The sequence below is a fragment of the Anomaloglossus baeobatrachus genome, chromosome 3 (assembly GCF_048569485.1).
Source record: "Anomaloglossus baeobatrachus isolate aAnoBae1 chromosome 3, aAnoBae1.hap1, whole genome shotgun sequence".
In the NCBI taxonomy this organism is placed as follows: Eukaryota; Metazoa; Chordata; class Amphibia; order Anura; family Aromobatidae; genus Anomaloglossus; species Anomaloglossus baeobatrachus.
In genome coordinates, this window is record NC_134355.1 from 92070870 (window position 1) to 92092801 (window position 21932).

Sequence of the window (21932 nt, forward strand, 5' to 3'; positions counted from 1 at the left end):
GTGGTGTCTCTCATTCAGCTGTCCAACATATGGTCCTGGCCAGCTGAAGGCACCGGCATTATGCAGCCTGCAAGGGTGTATCGCCCCTATAGTACAAGTCCACCAAGGCAAGACCCACATCTTCATGTAACATGCCAGGGCATAAAAGATGTGTACCTTGCCCACAGCTACTGCACCGCACCACTTTACACGCTATATCTACAGTCCCTTTTATGACATCCCATGCTAAATCCATAGGCATCAATATGAAGCTGGTCTGTCCTTTAAAGCTTCCACTCTTCTGGGGAACATTTCTACATGACTTTGTAGGTAACTGGGAATTTTTACTCATTCATCCAGAAAAGCATTTGTGACATTAGACACTGATGTTGGATGAGGCTTTGACTCACATTCTTTATACTAGTTCATCCCAAAGGTGTTTGATGAGGTCGAGGTCAGAGCTCTGTGCAGCCGGTCATGTTCTTCCACATCAAACTCACCCACCCATGCCTTTATGGACTGTGCATTGTGCACTGGGGCACAGACATATAGGAATAGAAAATGTAATTCCCCAAACTGTTCTCACAAAGTCAAACATATAAATCTGCATAAAATATCTTGGCATGCAGAAGAATTAATATTTCCCTTTAATTGAACCATATGGGCAATGTGAACCCCTAAAAAACAACCTTATCCTTATCCAACAACATAATCCTTCTTCTACCAAACTGAGCACAATGCAATCAGGCAGTTAATGAATCCAGACTTCTCAGTCACAGCCAAATAGAGAAGTGATGAACCACTTCACAGAAGACATATCCATACAACCTAACTTTTACAGATCAAAAACATGGAGAAACTATGTGGCGGGCATGGTGTATGTGGTATCTGGTGACTGGACGGGAGGTCTCTCTTACCTTCTGATGTTCCTGTTGCAACTCAGGTCCAGCATCGGGTCCAGTGTCAGGTCCAGCTTGGCTATAGCGTCAGGTCCAGCATCAGGTCCAGTATTAGGTCCAGCGTCGGGTTCAGCGTCAGTTCAGGTCAATGGTATCTGGTGGCTGGACAGGAGGCCGCAAATTTCTTACCTTCTGATGTTCCCAGTGCTGCTTTTGATTAGCCAGGACTGGCACAATGTCATCTGTTTGACATACTAATCTCTAGTTGGAATCTGTGCATTTATTTTTTATTCTTTCATAGTCATAGCAGCCAAAATTTTCTCATTATTATGTTAGCTTCACTATGTGACATATCGCTTTTTTGTGTTTGTAATGTTGTACACAAGTTGCATAAATACTGTGGGGTTTTTTGTTCTATGCAGGTGTCCACACTAGAGTTGAGCGAGTACCTAACTATTCGTACTCGCAATACTCATAAGGAGTACTGTCCAATACTCGTTTATTTGTTCTGAATACCGTGTGATGCAAGTCAATGGGGAAAAACTTGCACAGTAACGAGTAACCCAAATACCGTATTAGTGCAACTTATTTAAACAAGAAGAACATCAATTAGAGACCTAGCCAGAGAAATATCTTATCCTTGACAATACAGCCTATGGCTCACAGCTTGAAGAGTTTGAAACCCGGGGTGGGGAGGACCACTATATATATATTTAGTGAACTATGAAAACAAAGAGACCCCACCACCAAAAAATAAGATTTTCTTTCTTAGAAATGGGCGGGGTTTAGCCACGGGTGGGCGGGGTTTTAGCGGCGTTACTATAATCTTAAATATGTGTTCATCAGGGGTGAACAAATATTTAATAGGGAGCCAAGAACGATCCGAATGAGCCAGCTCTTTTTGGTGAGCGGAGCCATGGGAACCAGATCACCAAAAAGAGCTGGACTGCCCATCACTAGACTGCATGGCTTGGAGCTGGGTGGTTCAGTCAGCAGGTACCGGAAAAGAGGGAGGGGAGCGCTCATTGCCAACCTATTAAGGCTGGGGAGGTACCAACTTGCTAAACCAACGGGGAGGGGTGAGACAGTGGGATGGACAAAAAAAGGCAGTAAAATAGGTGTGGCCTGTAACATATCTAGTTGCTTTGCAACAAAGCCACAGAGCATCCCCCTCTTTTGCACTTATGTTGTGGTCCATTCCTAAACTGTGCTAAGAGAGGGTGTACAGGGAAGGGAAAAAGTCTGACCCCTCTGCAGTCTGGGACCCCTTCCCTAACATGGTTTGAGATCTTACAATCTGTTGCATTGGAACTGATTGAGAAACATGAAGTCAATGATCAAGGGCTTTCTCAATAAATCAGTTTTTTTCTACATGTGCTATTTCTTTATTTCTATAACATATAGCTCACAGACACATTACAATCAATGTGCCTTTTTATGAGTCATTTTATTGCGGAGAAATGACCTACTTTGACCCAGGTTGCGTAGTAAAGTTGCACATCTAAGTGTGAAAAAAGGAAAGCACTTGGATGCTATTTGGGCACAGTCATTGTTGCTAATCTCAACTTGATATTTGGTTGCACACCCCTTTGGAATAAATAACTGCAATCATCGCTTCTTATAACCAGCAGCAATCTTTTTATACCTCTCTACTGGAATTTTGGACCACTCTTCTTTTGCAAACTGCTCCAGGTCTCTCACATTTGAAGGCGCCTTCTCCCAACAGTAATTTAAAAATCTCTTCTCAGGTGTTCAATGCCATGTGACAGTAGAGTCCTGCGCTTTACCAAAAAGTTCTATCTTGATCTCATCTGTCCACAGGACTTCTTCCAGGAAGGATTTTGGCTTACTCACGTACCTTGAGATTGTTGATATTTTTCAACAATTTTGGTTCTCAAGTCTACACAGTTCTGTTCTCCTCTTTCTGTTCTCCATGCTTAGTGTGGCACACACAGACACAAAATGCAAAGATTTAGTCAACTTCTCCCCTTTTTATCTGCTTTCAGGTGTGATTTTCATATTGCCCACACCTGTTACTTGCCACAGGTGAGTCTGAACAAGCTGGAAACATGCTTGAAATGAGTTGTTCACACCCAATTTTGAAAAGGTGCCAATACGTTTTTCTGGCCCATTTTTGGAGCTTTGTGTGAAATTATGTCCAATATGCCTTTTTTTTTCTTTCACTTTTTGTCTTCCAATATACGCAAAGGAAATAAGCATGTGTATAACAAACCATGTGCAATTACAATAAATTTCTGAAATACTTTATTTTCTGGAACAATTTGAATGGTGCCAAAAGTTTTGCCCATGACTGTATCTGTAATCTGAGTGCTGTTTTTATTGTGGATTTAATAGGAGAAGCCTTGAATTTTTTTGGTGGGGGGTGGAGGGATGACAAATATGAATGCCTCATTAATTGTTAAAACTGACAAAATGGCCAAAAATGGATCTGACACATCTACCCAGATACACACACCAACCTGCCAATTTTTCATATGAGAAAAAACCTGACCCGTGAACCCGGCCTAAAAGATGTGTTCCAATAGTTTTATCTACATAGTATACAAATCTTAGTTATATTAGAAATGGGACACCATGATTGTGATATTGTTAATGATAGAACTTATGAATCTCACATTGTAGAAGACATTTGTAATAAAAGAAGTCTTCTGTAAATGACTATAACTGCAGAAGATTTAGACTTCATAGGAAATAGACTTTTTCGCCATCTAGTGGTTGTGACATGCATTTACCAATCTACTAAGATAAATCTGACTTGCTGCCTTCAGATGGGCTTAAGAAAGAGATGATTTGTTTTGTGTACTGAAAATACTAATACATTGTCATCTTTGCGCTTCATATGTGCTATAATCACAATTAAATTTGAACTGAATGTCCATATGACATACGGCTGCAAAAAAATTAACAAAAATGTATTCCTCTCAATTGTCCTGGATACAGTGGAACAATCCTGAATTTGGGGAGCTGTTCCACTCGGCCATGGGTATGTCATGACATTACAAAAAAGATACAGTTGAATATAATGGTGAACCAAAAAGCTGACAGGTCCTTACTTCACCATGTAAATAGAGTTAAGAGGCCCTGCAAGGACCTTCAAGTCATGTGACTTGAGAATGACATCTGACCTGAAGGTCTTGTGAGGTTTTCAGGAGCTATCTAGACTGATAGTACAGACAAGTAACTCAGGAGCAGCTAGTAGTGTAGTGACAGCGGTGTGATGCTTGTGTGGGGGCATCAAACTGTATACTATGTGAGGGGACTGTGGGCGCATAATGCTGTGGGGGTGGTTGGTGGGGACTTTCTTGTATCATATTTTGTGTGTGCATAAGCAATCATTATATGTGTGGGGCTGAAGGAGTATAATACTTTGTGTGGGGACTATGGTAGCATTAAATTGTGCTTTCAGACTGTAGGGAACTCCACCAGTCGGGCCTTTATGGCAGACTGGCCCAATGAAAGCCTCTACTCAGTGCAAGACATATGAAAGCCCACATAGAGTTTGCAAAAGAACACATGAAGAACTCCCAGACTATCTCTGGTCTGATGAGATGAAGATAGAACTTTTTGGTGATAATTCTAAGCAGTATGTGTGGAGAAAACAGGCACTGCTCATCCCCTGCCCTATACAAACTCAACAGTGAAACATGGTGGTGGCAACATAATAATAATAATAATAATAATAATAATTTATTCATTTATATAGCGCTATTAAATCCATAGCACTTTACATACATTGGCAACACTGTCCCCATTGGGGCTCACAATCGAAGGTTCCTAACTGTAAGTTTTTGGAGTGTGGGAGGAAACCGGAGTACCCAGAGGAAACCCACGCAAACACGGGGAGAACATACAAACTCCTTGCAGATGGTGTCCTTGGTGGGAATTGAACCCAGGACCCCAGTGCTGCAAGGCTGCAGTGCTAACCACTGAGCCACCGTGCCGTCCCATCATAGCATCATGCTATGGGGGCGTTTTTCAACTTCAGGGACCGGACGACTGGTTGTGTGGCGCCCCTGAGTCTTCAGTCGCCACAGAGTATTGTACCCAAATTTGGGTGTAATGCAAACCCGGATCCTGAGGAGGTCAATCCCAGTTTCACCACATTACACACTCAAATACACACCAGGTTGCCCTTATTCCCACTAGGGACTGAGCTAGGGTAGGGTAATAAAGGGGCTGCCTACAGAGTGGCATTTACAGAATGCCCTCACACAGGGGCCCCAGTCCCACTATAACCTGGGAGGGGGTAGGTGGAGCCAGCAGGGGAAGTCAGGAGCCACCAGAACAGTTAGAGAGGAAAGAAGCAGTCGCATCTTACAAGTGCTCCGGTGGGAAGGAGGAGAAGCTCTCACGATTGCCATGGGGAGAGTGATCTCTGCTCCCCACGGAATCAACGCCACACAGGGCGGCAGGATCCTAGTGAAGATCATACTCCACGTTGGTTTTCCAGAATCTGCCTGGACGGGGAAAGTTTCAAGCCTCCCTGGCCACAAAGTGCCCTCGAGCACAGTGCCATATAGGATCCGGGACCTTGGATGACTTCAGACCCCATAGTGGACCCATGGCACCTGCATATAGGGACAAGAGTTCTACTCGTGAAACCCAGGGTCCCCTCGTAGCTTCAAGCCAGGGGATCCACAGCACAGGCGTTACAAGGAGGGAACCCACCAAACACCACACTGGACTGATCTCTAAATGGGTTTGGGTTCAACGGAACCCATCACAGCAAGTAACTGGTATTACCCGGGTGGGTGGCACAGCACTAAAAGTGAGTAAATAACCTGGAACTGCAGCCATAGACTCTGTATCTTCATTACTGGCACCGCTGCTCGTTGCCTCGGTGCACGCCATTACTGCTCCCCTCATCATCCTCCCCGGGGCCCGCTGCACCTGTGGGGAGCGATACCATCTATAGCTGCTACCACCATCTGCCCCCAGAGGACACCGACAGCAGCGGCGACCCATTCCCTGGCTGCATACCACAGGTGGCATCACGACAATTACCTCACTACTACCCCCATCATCTTTCCCCAGCCATATTCTGTATGCCTTGGGGCAACGGAGCCGGGCTAGGCAACCCCTGACTGCGACAGTCGACGGCCCGGCGACGAGTAGGTTAACCGCCTGCCCCATGGGGTGCTACAGTTGCAATTGAAGGAAAGATGAATGCAGCCAAGTAGAGAGATATACTGGAAGAAAACCTCTTCCAGAGTGCTCTGGACCTCAGACTTATCCAAAGGTTCACCTTCCAACAAGACAATGATCCTAAGCGCAGAGCTAAAATAACAAAGCAGTGGCTTCAGAACAACTCTGTGACCATTCTTGACTGGCCCAGCCAGAGCCCTGACCTAAACCCAATTGAGCATCTCTGGAGAGACCTGAAAATGGCTGTCCACCAACATTCACCATCCAATCTGACGGAACAGGAGAGGATCTGAAAGGAAGAATGGGAGAGGATCCCCAAATCCAGGTGTGAAAAACTTGTTGCATCATTCCCAAGAAGACTCATGGCTGTACTAGCTCAAAAGGGTGCTTCTACTCAATACTGAGCAAAAGGTCTGAATACTTATGACCATGTGATATTTCAGTTTTACTTATTTAATGAATTTGCAAAAATTTCTACATTTGTTTTTTTCCTGTCAAGATGGGGTGCAGAGTGTACATTAATGAGAAAAAAATAACTTTTTTGAATTTATTTATGTGTGTGATATATAGTGACTGTATTTTATAGTAATGTGTGTTATATACTGGTGTGTGAGTTATATATTTATGTTATATATTAATGTGTGTCTGATATATACTGATTGTATTGTATACTGATGTGCGTGTTATATATTGATGTGTGTGAGTTATATACTGGTGTGTGTGAGTAATATACTGATGTGTGTTATTGTCACAAGGACAATTTTGCAAATTTTGCCGGCTGTCATGGTAGCATCGGTATCTGTTCACACTACTGATTTTGACACTCCACCAGATAACTTCTCTGGTGTCTGTGATCAATGCAGGCAGACTCGTGCGTCGACCTGCAGAGTTGTAGTTCATAGGTAGGCTAGCAAGAGTTAAGGGGGCTTTACACGGTAGCGATGTCGCTAGCAATTTCTAGCGATATCGAGCGTATAAGTACCCGCCCCCGTCGCGCATGCGATTGTTTGTGATCGCTGCCGTAGCGAACATTATCGCTACGGCAGCGACACACGTACTTACATGGTCGGCGGCGTCGCTGTGACTGCCGAACAATCCCTCCTTCAAGGGGGAGGGACGTTCAGCATCACAGCGACGTCACCGCAACGTCACTAAGCGGCCGGCCAATCAAAGCGGAGGGGCGGAGATGAGCAGGACGTAACATCCCGCCCACCTCCTTCCTTCCGCATTGGGGCCGGCGGCAGGTAAGGAGATGTTCCTCGCTCCTGCGGTGTCACACATAGCGATGTGTGCTGCCGCATGAGCGATGAACAACAACCCTTACCAATTTTTGAGTTTGGGACGACCTCTCCATGGTGAACGATTTTCACCATTTTTGAGGTCGCTTAAGGTCGCTGGTCAGTGTCACATGCTGTGATATCGTTAATGACGCCGGATGTGCGTCACTAACAACGTGACCCCGACGTTAAAACATTAACGATATCGTAGCGTGTTAAGCCCCCTTTAATATCTGCTAGTCTGCTTGTTAGTCTCCTTTGATCAAATGTTGTGGTGGAGCCAATTACATCTCCTTCCCTCCTATATATGCTGGCTAGATCCTTCATTCTATGCCATTTATTGTTTATCTTAGCTGGTGAGGTGTTGTAATCCAGACTAACTGGTGATTGTGGTACTTGTTGCTGAGAGTGGCTGTGAATTTAACCCTTGTAGCTTTTTGTTGCTTCCTGCTTTTGCTTTTCTCAGGAGTCTCCCATTGTCTATTCCTCTGTGCGTGCAGTGTGTCTGAGTTTTGGTTTTCCCTTGTCTGTCTTTATCTGTATTACTATTTCACTCCTGCCCCTTCCTTCCCTGGTGGAAGGGAGGAATCAGATTAGTTCCGGTCAGGAGCATAGCCAGGCATGGGTCACAGGCATCTCCACCATTAGGAGTAGCCCTGAGGTTAGAGACAGCCTAGGGGCCCCTTGCATAAGGATAGCATAGTAGTCCCTGTAGCTTGTTATACTACAGTCAAATTGTGATAGTTATATATTGATGTGTTTTAATTATATACTGATGTGTGCGTTACATACTGATGTGTATTGAGTTATATACTGGTGTGCGTTATATATTAATGTGTGATATGTACTGATTGTGTTGTATACCGATGTGCGTGAGTTATATCCTGATTTGTGTTTTATATGCTGATGTGTGCTCTATACTGAGGTTTGTATTACATATTGAGTTCTGTGCTAGATATTAACGTGTGTGTGTGGATACTGATTTGTGTCTGTTATATACTAATATGTGTGTAATTCGTAGGTGAATTGTACCGTGTGCGTGGGGGGTGGTCTGCGAGGGCATCATACTGTGTGTGTGTGTGTGTGTGTGTGTGAGTGTGTGAGTTTGTGTGTGTGTGTGTGTGTGTAGGGGGGCTGCGAGGGTATCATACTATGTGTGTGTGTGTGTGTGTGTGTGTGTGTGTGTGTGTGTGTGTGTGTGTGTGTGTAGCGGGGCTGCGAGGGTATCATACTGTGTATATGTGGGGCGGCTTTGAGGGCCTCATACTGTGTGTGGTCGGCACTATGGGAGCCATGAAAGCAGCACCAGACTGTGTGCGAACACTAATGGGCCTCACTAGGAGCAATATTTCTGGTAAAGAAAGTGACTTCATGTAAAAAAGAAATTCCTACGGCGTGCTACGCAATATGTGACCCACTTTCCGGTCTTACAAAGTTAGCAGATATTCCCAATTCAGTTTCCTATTTATTATACTTCCTTACATAGCACCATCATATTCTGCAGCACTTTACAGGCATTATCATCTCTGCACCTGTCGCGGGCGGAGGAGGGGACGCTGCGCTCACCCACTGCTCGGGTCCGGCTGCTGCTGCTCAGTGGTGGCTCGAGCGGTGGGCCGGATCCCGGGGACTCGAGCGGCGTTCCTCGCCCGTGAGTGAAAGGGGGGTTGGTGTGTGGTTTGGGGATATTGTCCGTGACGCCACCCACGGTTGTGGTGAAGTTGTGACACCACCGCTGCTCTGGACGGGGATCCCGGGAGCGATGACAGGGAATAGCTTGGATGTTGGTTCTCCCCTCCGTGGGTAGGGGGGTTGGTTGTCCCGGGGTCCCGGTGAGGGTTTGGGGATGACAGGCGGGTTACGGGGCCTGGTGAGGTGCAGGGTCGCGGGGGCAGCGCTGTGCCGCACGGCACGGTGGTACTCACTCAGTCAGTAATTTACAAGGAGTCTCTGGTCAAACAAACGGCTAGATGGACGGGTCCCACAGGCGGCTGCGGTTGTTCTCCTCCCGGTAGGTTGATGGTGACTGCCTTTCCTTGCACCTGTGTTGTGTTTACGGTTCCAATGGCTTCCCACCGGTAACCCGCTCCCCAGCTTGGATGGATGCTGAGGGAGCCCCTTTTGCCCGCAGGCTCTGGCACTGGGAACTGTAGCCTTGGCGGTGACTGTTTCCCTTTACGGTGTGAGCTGTTGCCTTCAATCGGGTCTTGACTGCTGGGAAACCCCGGCGGTTCCCTTTGCTAACGGATTTGACCAGTTTTACGGCGACTCCTAGCCTGGTCGGGGTCCGTAGGCCCTGCCGAATGCTGCTGGCTTCTCTTCACTCCCCGATCCGGTACCGGCGGGCCACCGCCCGTCCCCGGTCCTTACGGTTCACTCCAATTAGCCTCTCCTGCAGACGGTCACCACCGTCCGCCAACCTTGCTGTATGTGCCCGGGCCACACACCCGGACACCGTCAGTCTCCTCTACTACCACTTCACTCTCTAAAACTTATCTGACTACTTTTCCCGCCTCCAGGACTGTGTACTCCTCGGGTAGTGGCGGGCCTGGGCCATCCCTTTCCTCCAGGCCCATCATCCCAAATCAGCCTCTCCGTAGGCGGTAACGGTAACAAGCCAACGCATTTTTATTTACATTCCACTAAGTTTGTGGTTGCCCTGCAACTTCTCGGGATTGTCTGTAAGCAGTTCCTTACGCAACGGTTGCAGACAGTCCCTACGGGGACAACAGTTGCCGGCAACGGCCGGTTCAATCACAGTGCAATCAGATGAACTTCTTTGGTTTATTTGTTCTTCACTTATCATTCAAAACTTTTAACAACAGCGGTGGTGATGGTCCCAACGGGGACAACTTTTTGGTGGAGGACCGCCGGCTTCACTTTAGGTCCACCTCACCGACCGGGGTAGAGGGCTGAGCGGGCGCTTGAAGCCCCTGGCCTACTCTCAGCCGGACACACAGGGCGTACCATCCCCTCTCCCCACAATGTCGGGTGTAGTTGATGAGGTCACCGGGGAGCAGATTGCAGCTGGGATGGTCTTCCGGTAAGTGGTCATTTACATCTCTTCGAGCCACGAAAACGTCGGCCTCCAGGCCCGGTTCGTAAATTAAGCCATACCCCCTTCGGGTATCAAATCTCCGCACCTGTCCTTCATATCTCGGGCCTCGCACCCGGAAGGTGGCTCATCGGAGGCGCTCTTTCTCTTCAATAGTGCGGGCCACCAGCTCCGCCTTCCTCCTCTCCCTCTCGGCAATCTCCAGGCCCAGCAGTGTCGGCTCCCTGTCCCAATACGGGGCTGCTGCGGGCCCCTGCGCACGGGTCGGGCCCCACGAGACCTCCTTGACGCTGCCCACCACTGGCAATCTGGGTGGAAGGTCCCGCGGTGACTTGGCCTGGGATGCTGCCTTACAGCGGCGACCCGACGCAACCTCAGCCGAGGTGTGGGGAACGGGCACAGGGATCCTCTCCTGCTGAGCCTCCGCCTCCTCCAGCATGAGACGGGCTGCCAGGGTCGGTACGGGGTCAGGCACAGTCACCGGTGCCTCCGGTACATCTTCACCGACAGGCTCAGCCTTTGGTGTCTTCCAAGGGAGCGGTGCTGCACGGTCACGGGCCTCGGCTGCAGGTCGGTCGGCTTTGGGCGGACAGGCGGGGTACCGCTATCGGTGGGGCGGGTAGCGGGCCTAGTGGCGGGGCGGTAGAGACTAACGCGGATAGCGGGGGAGGCAGCAGGGTGAGCGGGCGCGGGCCGGGCCCCTCAGCCGCAGTGGCCGATCCCTCCGGAATACAGGGGCGTGGGTCTCTTACCCGCTCCTCCAAATCTTCCTCCACCTCACGTCTCCTTATAGCCGCCACCACCTCCGCCATGTCGGCCTCCCACTCCTCCAAGAGGAGCTGCACGCGGATCTGCAGCCGTTGTTGTAGCTGGGCGGTCCGGACCTCCACCCACGACGCGGTCCCGGGCGCGGGGGGCTACGGTGCTGTGGGACGGTTGGTGCATCGCTGCAGCGGCCTTTTCCAGGAACAAAAACATGGCCGCAGGGTCCTGGCGTCCATGCTTTTATAGCCTCGGGCTACATGCGGCCAGACGCCATCCGTCCCCCTTAGTCTTTTTCCGACTCCTCCTCTACAGGGGCGGGGTTTCAGCTTTCGCGCCTCCACTACTCGGGAAGACGCTCGAGCGGGGACTTTTCGCGCCCAAAATGGCGGCTTCTCCAAATTTTCAGCCGGACACCTCCGGCGGTCACAAAGCGCACCTCTACCAGACGGCAGAGCAGTAAGATCCTGTTCGTGACGCCAAGTTGTCGCGGGCGGAGGAGGGGACGCTGCGCTCACCCACTGCTCGGGTCCAGCTGCTGCTGCTGCTCGGTGGTGGCTCGAGCGGTGGGCCGGATCCCGGGGACTCGAGCGGCGTTCCTCGCCCGTGAGTGAAAGTGGGGTTGGTGTGTGTTTTGGGGATATTGTCCGTGACGCCACCCACGGTTGTGGTGAAGTTGTGACACCACCGCTGCTCTGGACGGGGATCCCGGGAGCGATGACAGGGAGCAGCTTGGATGTTGGTTCTCCCCTCCGTGGGTAGGGGGGTTGGTTGTCCCGGGGCCCTGGTGAGGGTTTGGGGATGACAGGTGGGTTACGGGGCCTGGTGAGGTGCAGGGTCGCGGGGGCAGCGCTGTGCCGCACGGCACGGTGGTACTCACTCAGCCAGTAATTTACAAGGAGTCTCTGGTCAAACAAACGGCTGGTTGGACGGGTCCCACAGGCGGCTGCGGTTGTTCTCCTCCTGGTAGGTTGATGGTGACTGCCTTTCCCTGCACCTGTGTTGTGTTTACGGTTCCAATGGCTTCCCGCCGGTAACCCGCTCCCCAGCTTGGATGGATGCTGAGGGAGCCCCTTTTGCCCGCAGGCTCTGTCCCTGGGAACTGTAGCCTTGGCCGTGACTGTGTTTCCCTTTACGGCGTGAGCTGTTGCCTTCAATCGGGTCTTGACTGCTGGGAAACCCCGGAGGTTCCCTTCGCTAACGGATTTGACCGGTTTTACGGCGACTCCAAACCTGGTCGGGGTCCGTAGGCCCTGCCGAATGGTGCTGGCTTCTCTTCACTCCCTGATCTGGTACCAGCGGGCCACCGCCCGTCCCCGGTCCTTATGGTTCACTCCAATCAGCCTCTCCTGCAGACGGTCACCACCGTCCGCCAACCTTGCTGTATGTGCCCGGGCCACACACCCGGACACCGTCAGTCTCCTCTACTACCACTTCACTCTCTAAAACTTATCTGACTACTTTTCCCGCCTCCAGGACTGTGTACTCCTCGGTGGGCGGGGCCAACCGCCTGGCCCACCCCCTGGTGTGGACATCAGCCCCTGGAGGAAGGCAACAAGGATTTGTGTTTGACCTAGATGTGCCTAGCCGGGGTGTGGGGTGTGTTGGTGTAGTACCTGTGACAACCTGGCTAGTCCAGGGCGCCACACACCCATTGGGGCTCACTAAATTCCCTATCAGTATTTCTTTGGAGTGTGGGAGGAAACCCACATGGAGAAGATACAAACCTCTTGCAGATGTTGTCCTTGGGATTTTTACCCAGGAACCCCAGCTCTGCAAAGCAACAGTGCTAACCAGGGAGCCATTGTACTATTTTTTGCTCAGCCTCTGATGTAAAGGGAACCTGTCATGTCGTTTTTTGATATTAAACTGGCCCAATGTGTTTTAAATGATGCAATGTGCATCAACGACATGGTTTAAAAAATGAAAATCCATGTATTTACCTTAAAAGAATACTTTATATACTTTGGTGATGCAGTAAATAGCTTAGGTTTCAGTCATAGGGGAGGAGCTTTTGCTGGGATCAGTCACTGTCACTCAAGTTCAGGCATAATTATTTTTTTAACTCAGTCATGCCGCCAGCATTGTAATTGATTACACCACATGTACTTCAACATCACTTCTCTGCAGAGCTCCGCCCATTATGGTCACATGATCGTGACATCAGCACTGGTTCTTCACCACAACTTCTCTTCTGGTGATTACCATAGGTCCTTCAGTATCACTTATCTGCTGAGCTCTGCCCATAACGGTCATATGATCATAACATCAGCACATGTTCTTCTTCATCATTTCTCTGCAGACAACTGATGTTGAAGGGCCTGTGATAATCAGAAGAGAAGTGGTTATGCAGGACCTGTGCTGATGACACGATTATGTGAGCGTAATGGGTGCAGCTCAGAAGAGAAGGGATGTTGAAGGACCTGTCATAATCAGAAGAGAAGTGGTTATGCAGGACCTGTGCTGATGACACGATTATGTGACCGTAATGGGTGGATCTCAGCAGAGAAGGGATGTGGAAGGATCTGTCATAATCAGAAGATAAGTGGTTGTGCAGGACCTGTGCTGATGACACGATTATGTAACTGTCACGGGCGGAGGAGGGGACGCTGCGCTCTCCCACTGCTCGGGTCCGGCTGCCGCTGCTGCTGCGGCCGCTGCTGCTCGGTGGCTCGAGCGATGGGCCGGGTCCCGGGGACTCGAGCGGCGCTCCTCGCCTGTGAGTGAAAAGGGGTTTGGTTTTGGGGATTTATGGATATTGTCCGTGACGCCACCCACGGTTGTGATGATTTTTGGTAACACCACCGCTGCTCTGTATGGGGATCCCGGGAGCGGTGACAGGGAGCAGCAAAGTTGTTAGTTCTCCCCTCCGTGGGTAGGGGTTGGTTGTCCCGGGGCCCAGTGATAGGGTGGAGGATGAGGGGTGGCAGGCCCGGTGCAGGGCTTGGTGAGGTGCAGGGTCGCGGGGGCAGCGCTGTGCCTCACGGCACGGTGGTACTCACTCAGCCTGAGACGATGACACTGTTCTCGGTAAAACACAGGGCTGGAAAGACGGTTCCCACGGACGGCTGCTGTTGCTTTTCCCCGGTAGGTAACGGTGACTGTCTCTTTCCCTGCACCTATGTTCAATGTTGGTAGCGATGGATTCCCACCGGTAACCCGCTCCCCGACTTGGATATGGGCCGGAGGAGCCCCTCTTTGCCCGCAGGCGTTGGCCCTGAGAAACTGGTGCCTTGGCGGTGGCGGTGTCTCTCTCATATGGTTGGACGGTTGCCTTCAATCGGGACTTAGTTGATTGGAGACCCGGAGGTCCCCTTCACTGACGGATTTGGCAAATTCACGGCGACTCCTAGCCTTGCCGGGATCCGAAAGGCCCCTGCCAATGGTGCTGGCTTCTCCTTGTGTACCGGTCCGGTACCGCCGGGTCACCACCCATCCACGGTCCTCACGGCACCTCCGATAGGCCACTCCTGCAGACGATCACCGCCGTCTGCTAACCTTGCTGTCTCGGTCCGGGGCACACACCCGGACCAACTTCGGTCTTTCAAACTGTCACTTTTTCTCTTTCACTACTTTCCCTCCTTCTACTTCAAACTCCAAACCTAATCTCCTGGTTTTCCCGCCTCCAGGACTGTGAACTCCTTGGTGGGCGGAGACCAACCGTCTGGCTCCACCCCCTGGTGTGGACATCAGCCCCTGGAGGAAGGCAACAAGGATTTCAGGTCTAGCTTAGGTGTGCCTAACCGGGGTGTAGGGTGTGGTGATGTCATTACCTGTGACCCCTGGCTTGTCCAGGGTGTCACATAAACGTAATGGGTGGAACTCCGCAGAGAAGTTGTCTTGAAGGACCTGTGCTGTAATCAATTACAATGCTGCTGGCATGACTAAGTTAAAAAAAGAATCGTGCCTGAACTTGAGTGACAGTGACTGATACTAGCAAAAGCTCTGCTCTCTATGACTGAACCCAAAAGTATTTACTGCATCACCAAAGTATATAAAGTATTTTTTTAGGATAAAAGGTTTAAAGGTTCTGTTTAAACATGTGAGTCTCATTTCCAAATTATACTTCACTCATGCATGCTGGGAGTTTAGAATTTCTGGATTATCGCGTGCCAGTTCACCACCACATAGAAGGCCCAAGGTTATCGCAGGTAGTAATATAGAGGAATTAAGAGCTCATCATGCTCCACATTAGAGCTACAGGTTCTCACTTTTCTTTACTAATGAAAGGTCAGAGATGAATAATGTCCTCCTAAAATAGCATCTCCAGTGACAGGTGTCCTAGATCGGGGGTCCTGGGAGGCCGGTGTGAGTCAGGTTTAGTCTTATGCCCTCATTCACACTAATGTCCCCTGTACCAGGGCAGAAACATGGCATTTCTTGGAATAGAACTTTCCCAGCGTGTGTGCGTTATCATCCCAGCGAATGTAGGTCAGACTGCAACAAGTCATTTATAATTCACAGGAAATTCAGAGTATTTTTATCCTTACAATTAAGAGAAGTCATTTCAGTGCAGACGACTGCTATTAAATCTCCAGCTACAGCCGTGCGGGGGCGGACTGCACACTCACAATATATTATTTACTCTAAGCAGAGTCATGCAATCTGCATCCATCCAGCTGTTATAGCCAGTCAAGTGATCTATATAGTGCTTGTATGTGGCTAGCATGCAAGCTATTGTACCACACACTGCTGGTATGTGGCTGGTGTGGCAGGCTACTTTATCAGAAGTGGCTACTGTGGCAAGCTACTGTGACGCCCTGGCAAAACCAGGTTGTCACAGAGACTGCACAAATCTTCCTGGAGCAGGACTCCATCCTCCTTGGCATACCAACACAACACCACACACAGGTAACACCAGCCACCAAAGCCTAGTCACCCCCCCATGACAATAGGGACACACCAGTGGGAGGGACCAGGCGGATGAGAACGCCCACCTAGGGGTCCTGAGGTGTCAGGGGAGGGACACGTCAGTTGGAGTTAGAGAGACAAGTGTAGACAGAGGAAGTGAGAGGAGTGGAGTGGTAGTCGGGGGTTGGAGCTCCCGGACTACTGGACTGCCTGAGTTGACTAGGTGGTAGATGGCAGAGTAGGGCCACAGGCAACGGAGATCCGGTTGCGGAAGACCTTAAGTGGACCGGGGCAGGGTTGTAGCCCGCCGGTGCCGACAGCGGGAATCCAGTCCGGAGGCCGTGCACAGTCAGTGTGCCTGGACCCTAGGGCGAGGACTGCTTCATGCCCCTTGTCAATTAGCCAACTGGGGACAAGATTCCACGCCTTGTTCCACCAGCAAGCCCAGAGAGCGAAACGGAAGCCCAACGCGGGGATAGGGCATCCGTCAGAGCCCACAGAGATCCCAAGGGTCAGTTTTCGCGGGCAACGGCTCCCACCGTACACAACACAGGGAGCAGACTTCTCCCGTTTTATGCGAATTAAGTCACCACACAAGAAACTACAAGTGCAGGAGGAAGGTCCCCTGCCCTGTTAGCCAGTGTGCGGAACCAAGTACAAGCAAGCAATAATAGAAAGGAAAGGCTAGGCACTGCAAGCCCAGGTGTGTACTCACAAGTCTGTAGTTTTCCCTTGGATCACAGATCTCCAACTGACCCCCGTGGTGCTCTGCCAAAGTGCAGGAATCCAATGTGAACTTCAGATGAGAAGGAATGGCGGCAACTCACTTGTGGATATTAACGGCAAATTTATTGCACAATCTGCGGCATTGTTACAGCATAACCGGGGAGGGGGGAGTGCAGGGGCGCCGGACGATGGCCGTTTCGCACCGTAACAGGTGCTTCCACAGGTCTGAATTCATTTGAATTTGGACCTGTGGAAGCACCTGTTACGGTGCGAAACGGCCATCGTCCGGCGCCCCTGCACTCCCCCTCCCCGGTTATGCTGTAACAATGCCGCAGATTGTGCAATAAATTTGCCATTAATATCCACCAGTGAGTTGCCGCCATTCCTTCTCATCTGAAGTTCACATTGGAACCAAGTACACCCCTCCAGAGGTTCCTGGCATCCGGCCTTGGTTTACAATATGGACTTTGTGTGCTTTATTATCACAGTGAGTACACCGGTACCATCCGGTCCCTTCCTAAAGACTGCTCCCTGCAACCCTCACCATCCTCGGGGCCCCGGGACTACACCTCCCTTACCCGTGGAGGGGATTCCACCTTGCTGCCCCTCTCCATCAGCCCCGGGCGTCCCCGCACCAAGGCAGCAGCGGTGTCACCATTCATCACCGCAACCCACGGGTGGCGTCACTGACAAACTCTTTCTCTGTAAATAACCCCTTTTTTCACTTGTGGGCGGCGGACAGCTGCAGGCGCCTGGATCCGGCTGCCACTCGAGCCACAGCCACGATCCCGGACCCGAGCAGCGCCTTGCCGTGGTCTGTTCCCTGCCAGCAACACTACTGTATCATACACTATTAGTAAGTGGCTACTGTGGTAGGGCACTGTACCATATACTGCTAGTAAGCGACTAGTGTGGCAGGGGACTGTATCATATATTGCTGGTATGTGGCTAGTGTGGCAGGGCACTGTATCATATATTGCTTGTAAGTGGTTATCATGGAAGGCTATTGTATCATATTCTATTCGTAAGTGGCTACTTTGGCAGGCTACTGTATCCTATACTGCTGGTAAGTGGTTCGTGTGTAGGGTATAGTACCATATACTACTAGTAAGTGGCTAGCATGGCTGAGTACTGTACCATATACTACTACTGTGGCAAGCTATTGTACAAAATACAGCTAGTAGGTGGTAGTATGGCACATTAGAGAATTATAGACCACTGGAAGGTAGCTAACACAGTACAATACACTGCTGATGGGAGACTGACATAGCAGACACACAAAATATACTGCTTATGGGTGACTGACATGGCAAACACACAAAACATGCTGTTGAAGGGTGATTGACATGGCAGACACACAAATTATACTGCTTATGGGTGACTGTCATGACGTGGCAGACACTACAGGATCTCCTAGGATTTACAGTGACGCCACAGTATTCCTGCAGTTATACTGAGATAGTATTTCCTTATGTAAAAGGAAGTTGCAAGTGACATTATACACTAACACACAAGAAAGAAAGATATCACCATGTAGAAGGGAATCTGTCAGCAGGTTTTTGCTACCTCATCTGACAGCAATATAATGAAGGCAAGGAGATCCTGAATCCAATGATGTATCACATAGATTACTGGGTGCAGCTATTCTTAGATAATCAAAGAAGTGAGTTTTAAGCATGTAGCTGAGCTGGGAGAGCTGTCCCGCCCACACCAGAGATTGTTCATTGATAGTGATGTGTCAATCACAGCAGGGGGTGTATTGGACTGCTCTGCACATGTTTCTAGTCCTACAGTGTTAATCACGGGGTAATACAGCCATTAGTTTAAGTAAACAATAGCTCACACACCTACATCATGCTGTCCTCAGCTTACATAGCAAAAACCTGCTGTCTGATTCCCTTTAAGGCCCCCACACACAGCAGAGATAAGTTAGCCACAATAGCCAATTTCAACCATGATAAAAAAAACTAGTGGTTACCTAGACGATCGTCATCATTTAAAAGACCAATAGGGCATACTGGATTATTTTTGCCATTTATACTCGTAAGCTCAAAAAGTCCTACACAGTCAGTACATTCTGAGATGGCTTTTTTCCCATCGATGAATAACTGTTTATCGGCCCACATTTGCCTTGTACTGTATGTATGGGAGGCGTTACTACTTGACACAATATTAGCCATTAAATCTGTATAGCTAATGAGTCGTGTTACCCTCTTCTGTACTGGGATAGCACAGCATATCAGGTGATGTGTATTTGTCTAATGAGGAGGGTGCGGACTAAGGATATCCACACCTTTTATCAAGGTGTGCAGAATTTTTAAGCAGCTTATTTATTTACCCTTAGGCAGAATGGGCCAAAAAAGATTTAATGGATTTTGAAAAGCCAGAAATTATTAAAAGTCTTATAAAGGGATGCAGCACTACTAAAATAACTAATAGATTTAGGAAGAAAATAAGGTGAAGCCACCAAGAACCCATTATCCTCCAGTGCTGTCATATTCAGAACTAGAACCTCCATGAAGAGCCCAGATGTACAAGATGGTCAGTGTTCAGACACGGCCAAGGTAAGTGTCGCGGGCGGAGGAGGGGACGCTGCGCTCACCCACTGCTCGGGTGCAGCTGCTGCTGCTGCTGCTCGGTGGTGGCTCGAGCGGTGGGCCAGATCCCGGGGATTCGAGCGGCGTTCCTCGCCCATGAGTGAAAGGGGGTTGGTGTGTGGTTTGGGGATATTGTCCGTGACGCCACCCACGGTTGTGGTGAAGTTGTGACACCACCGCTGCTCTGGACGGGGATCCCGGGAGCGATGACAGGGAGCAGCTTGGATGTTGGTTCTCCCCTCCGTGGGTAGGGGGGTTGGTTGTCCCGGGGCCCCGGTGAAGGTTTGGGGATGACAGGCGGGTTACGGGGCCTGGTGGGGTGCAGGGTCGTGGGGGCAGCGCTGTGCCGCACGGCACGGTGGTACTCACTCAGCCAGTAATTTACACGGAGTCTCTGGTCAAACAAACGGCTGGATGGACGGGTCCCACAGATGGCTGCGGTTGTTCTCCTTCCGGTAGGTTGATGGTGACTGCCTTTCCCTGCACCTGTGTTGTGTTTACAGTTCCAATTGCTTCCCACCGGTAACCCGCTCCCCAGCTTGGATGGATGCTGAGGGAGCCCCTTTTGCCCGCAGGCTCTGGCTCTGGGAACTGTAGCCTTGGCGGTGACTGTGTTTCCCTTTACAGTGTGAGCTGTTGCCTTCAATCGGGTCTTGACTGCTGGGAAACCCCGGAGGTTCCCTTCGCTAACGGATTTGACCGGTTTTACGGCGACTCCTAGCCTGGTCGGGGTCCGTAGGCCCTGCCGAATGGTGCTGGCTTCTCTTCACTCCCCGATCCGGTACCGGCGGGCCACCGCCCGTCCCCGGTCCTCACGGTTCACTCCAATCAGCCTCTCCTGCAGACGGTCACCACCGTCTGCCAACCTTGCTGTATGTGCCCGGGCCACGCACCTGGACACGGTCAGTCTCCTCTACTACTTCACTCTCTCAACTCCTGAACTGATCTGACTTCCTTTTCCTGCCTCCAGGACTGTGAACTCCTCGATGGGTGGGGCCAACCGCCTGGCCCACCCCCTGGTGTGGACATCAGCCCCTGGAGGAAGGCAACAAGGATTTGTGTTTGACCTAGGTGTGCCTAGCCGGGGTGTGTTGGTGTAGTACCTGTGACGTCCTGGCTTGTCCAGGGCGCCACATAAGGAGGGCTGAAACCTGACTAAAGCCACAGAAGTTGATACATCAGGACTGGGCCATGAACAATCTGAAGACTTTATCTGAAGAAAAAAAAAGGTTTTATGCACTGATGAGATGAGAGTGAATCTTGATGGATCAGGGGGATGGATCAGTATGAGGCACAGTTCTCCGCCTCGACACAGATGCAAATAAGGTGGATCTAGTTGGACCTTTTTAGGTTGAATTGGATGCACTCCTGGTCATGCACACTAGACCTCTCTGAAGCCGTGATGTGTACATCTGACTTCATAGTGCACATGACCGGACGTGTGGGACATTCTGATCCCTGTGGGTGTGCTACCATGCTAAGAGGGCGGGCTAGGGGGGAGTAACTCCCTTGCGACTAGTCCCTGCACTCATTAGCATATCATAAAGGATCTTTATGTGAGCAAGGATGGTTGACCTTAGGGAGATCAACATCCACCACTGCGGAGACACCATCACGTGTTTCTCAACGCAGTGATTCTAGAGCAATGCCCCCTGGGAAATATTCAAAGCAAAAAGGCCTGCGGAGACACCATCACATGTTTCTCAACGCTGGCAGGATAAAGGATCTTTAGAAATACTTTTTCTACTGTAAAGATCTCTTTATGTATACTACTATAGCCTGGGACAGTTAGGCAGGGATTAGAAATATGCACCCAGAACTGCTCGTGGTACTGGGTGCATATTGGACATGACAGGTTGCATTTAACCTTTTTTTTTGGATTGAACAACAGCACTGTAGGTTTTCAATAATAAAAGTAATCATCAAAAATACAAATAGTCCAATAACTGTGCACACAGTGTATGTGTAAGCTGTACATGCGCCCTCACTGCAGACATGACACCATATGGCTGACTGTGGTAGTACTCTACCTCTTTCTTCACTTCCTCTTCATCCTCCAGTGTGAGGGCCGCCAGCTGTCGTGATCTCTGTTCCATCAAGTTGACATATTTAATTGGATTTGACAAAGCTTCAATCACATCTGCATGAACAGGAAAAAAAGAAAATCCACATTTAGGTCATGTTCACATGATTTCAATTTTTTGCATTTTTTGTTGCGATTTTCTGTAAAAACTCGCTGATTTTGCTTTTTTTTTGTAAAATAGCGGTACAAAAAAAAAACAACACAAAAATGAACGCATACTGTGAATATGGCTTTTACGACATATCTTAAAGCTTGTTTATCAATGTGAATATGACAAAAATTGGAGTAAATATGATGGCAATGATGTATCATCGATTAATGTATTGCCATATATATTATTAAATCAAGTATTGTATCACATTAGTGTTCCCAATACTGGAGAAAACTGAAATGATTGATGTTATAAACAATATACAGCCAGACATGTTGTGTCCAAGTCAATCTATGGCCCTTGATTCATCACTTGCATTTTTTTAAGTCACTTTTTCTTTTTTGTCTTGTGGTATTTGCTGATGTTTATTCAGCCAGATTCATCAA

At 49.5% G+C, this 21932-nt stretch overlaps 1 protein-coding gene across 1 annotated transcript in view; it reads right to left on the reverse strand.

Moving 5' to 3' along the window:
- The window catches only part of PLCB1 (phospholipase C beta 1), a 990679-nt gene that overhangs the window by 125199 nt on the left and 843548 nt on the right, over nt 1–21932 (reverse strand). The window contains exon 23 of the mRNA XM_075339307.1: nt 21343–21452. Within this exon, the coding sequence (XP_075195422.1) occupies nt 21343–21452 (110 nt within the window). The remainder of the gene's footprint in view (nt 1–21342; nt 21453–21932) is intronic.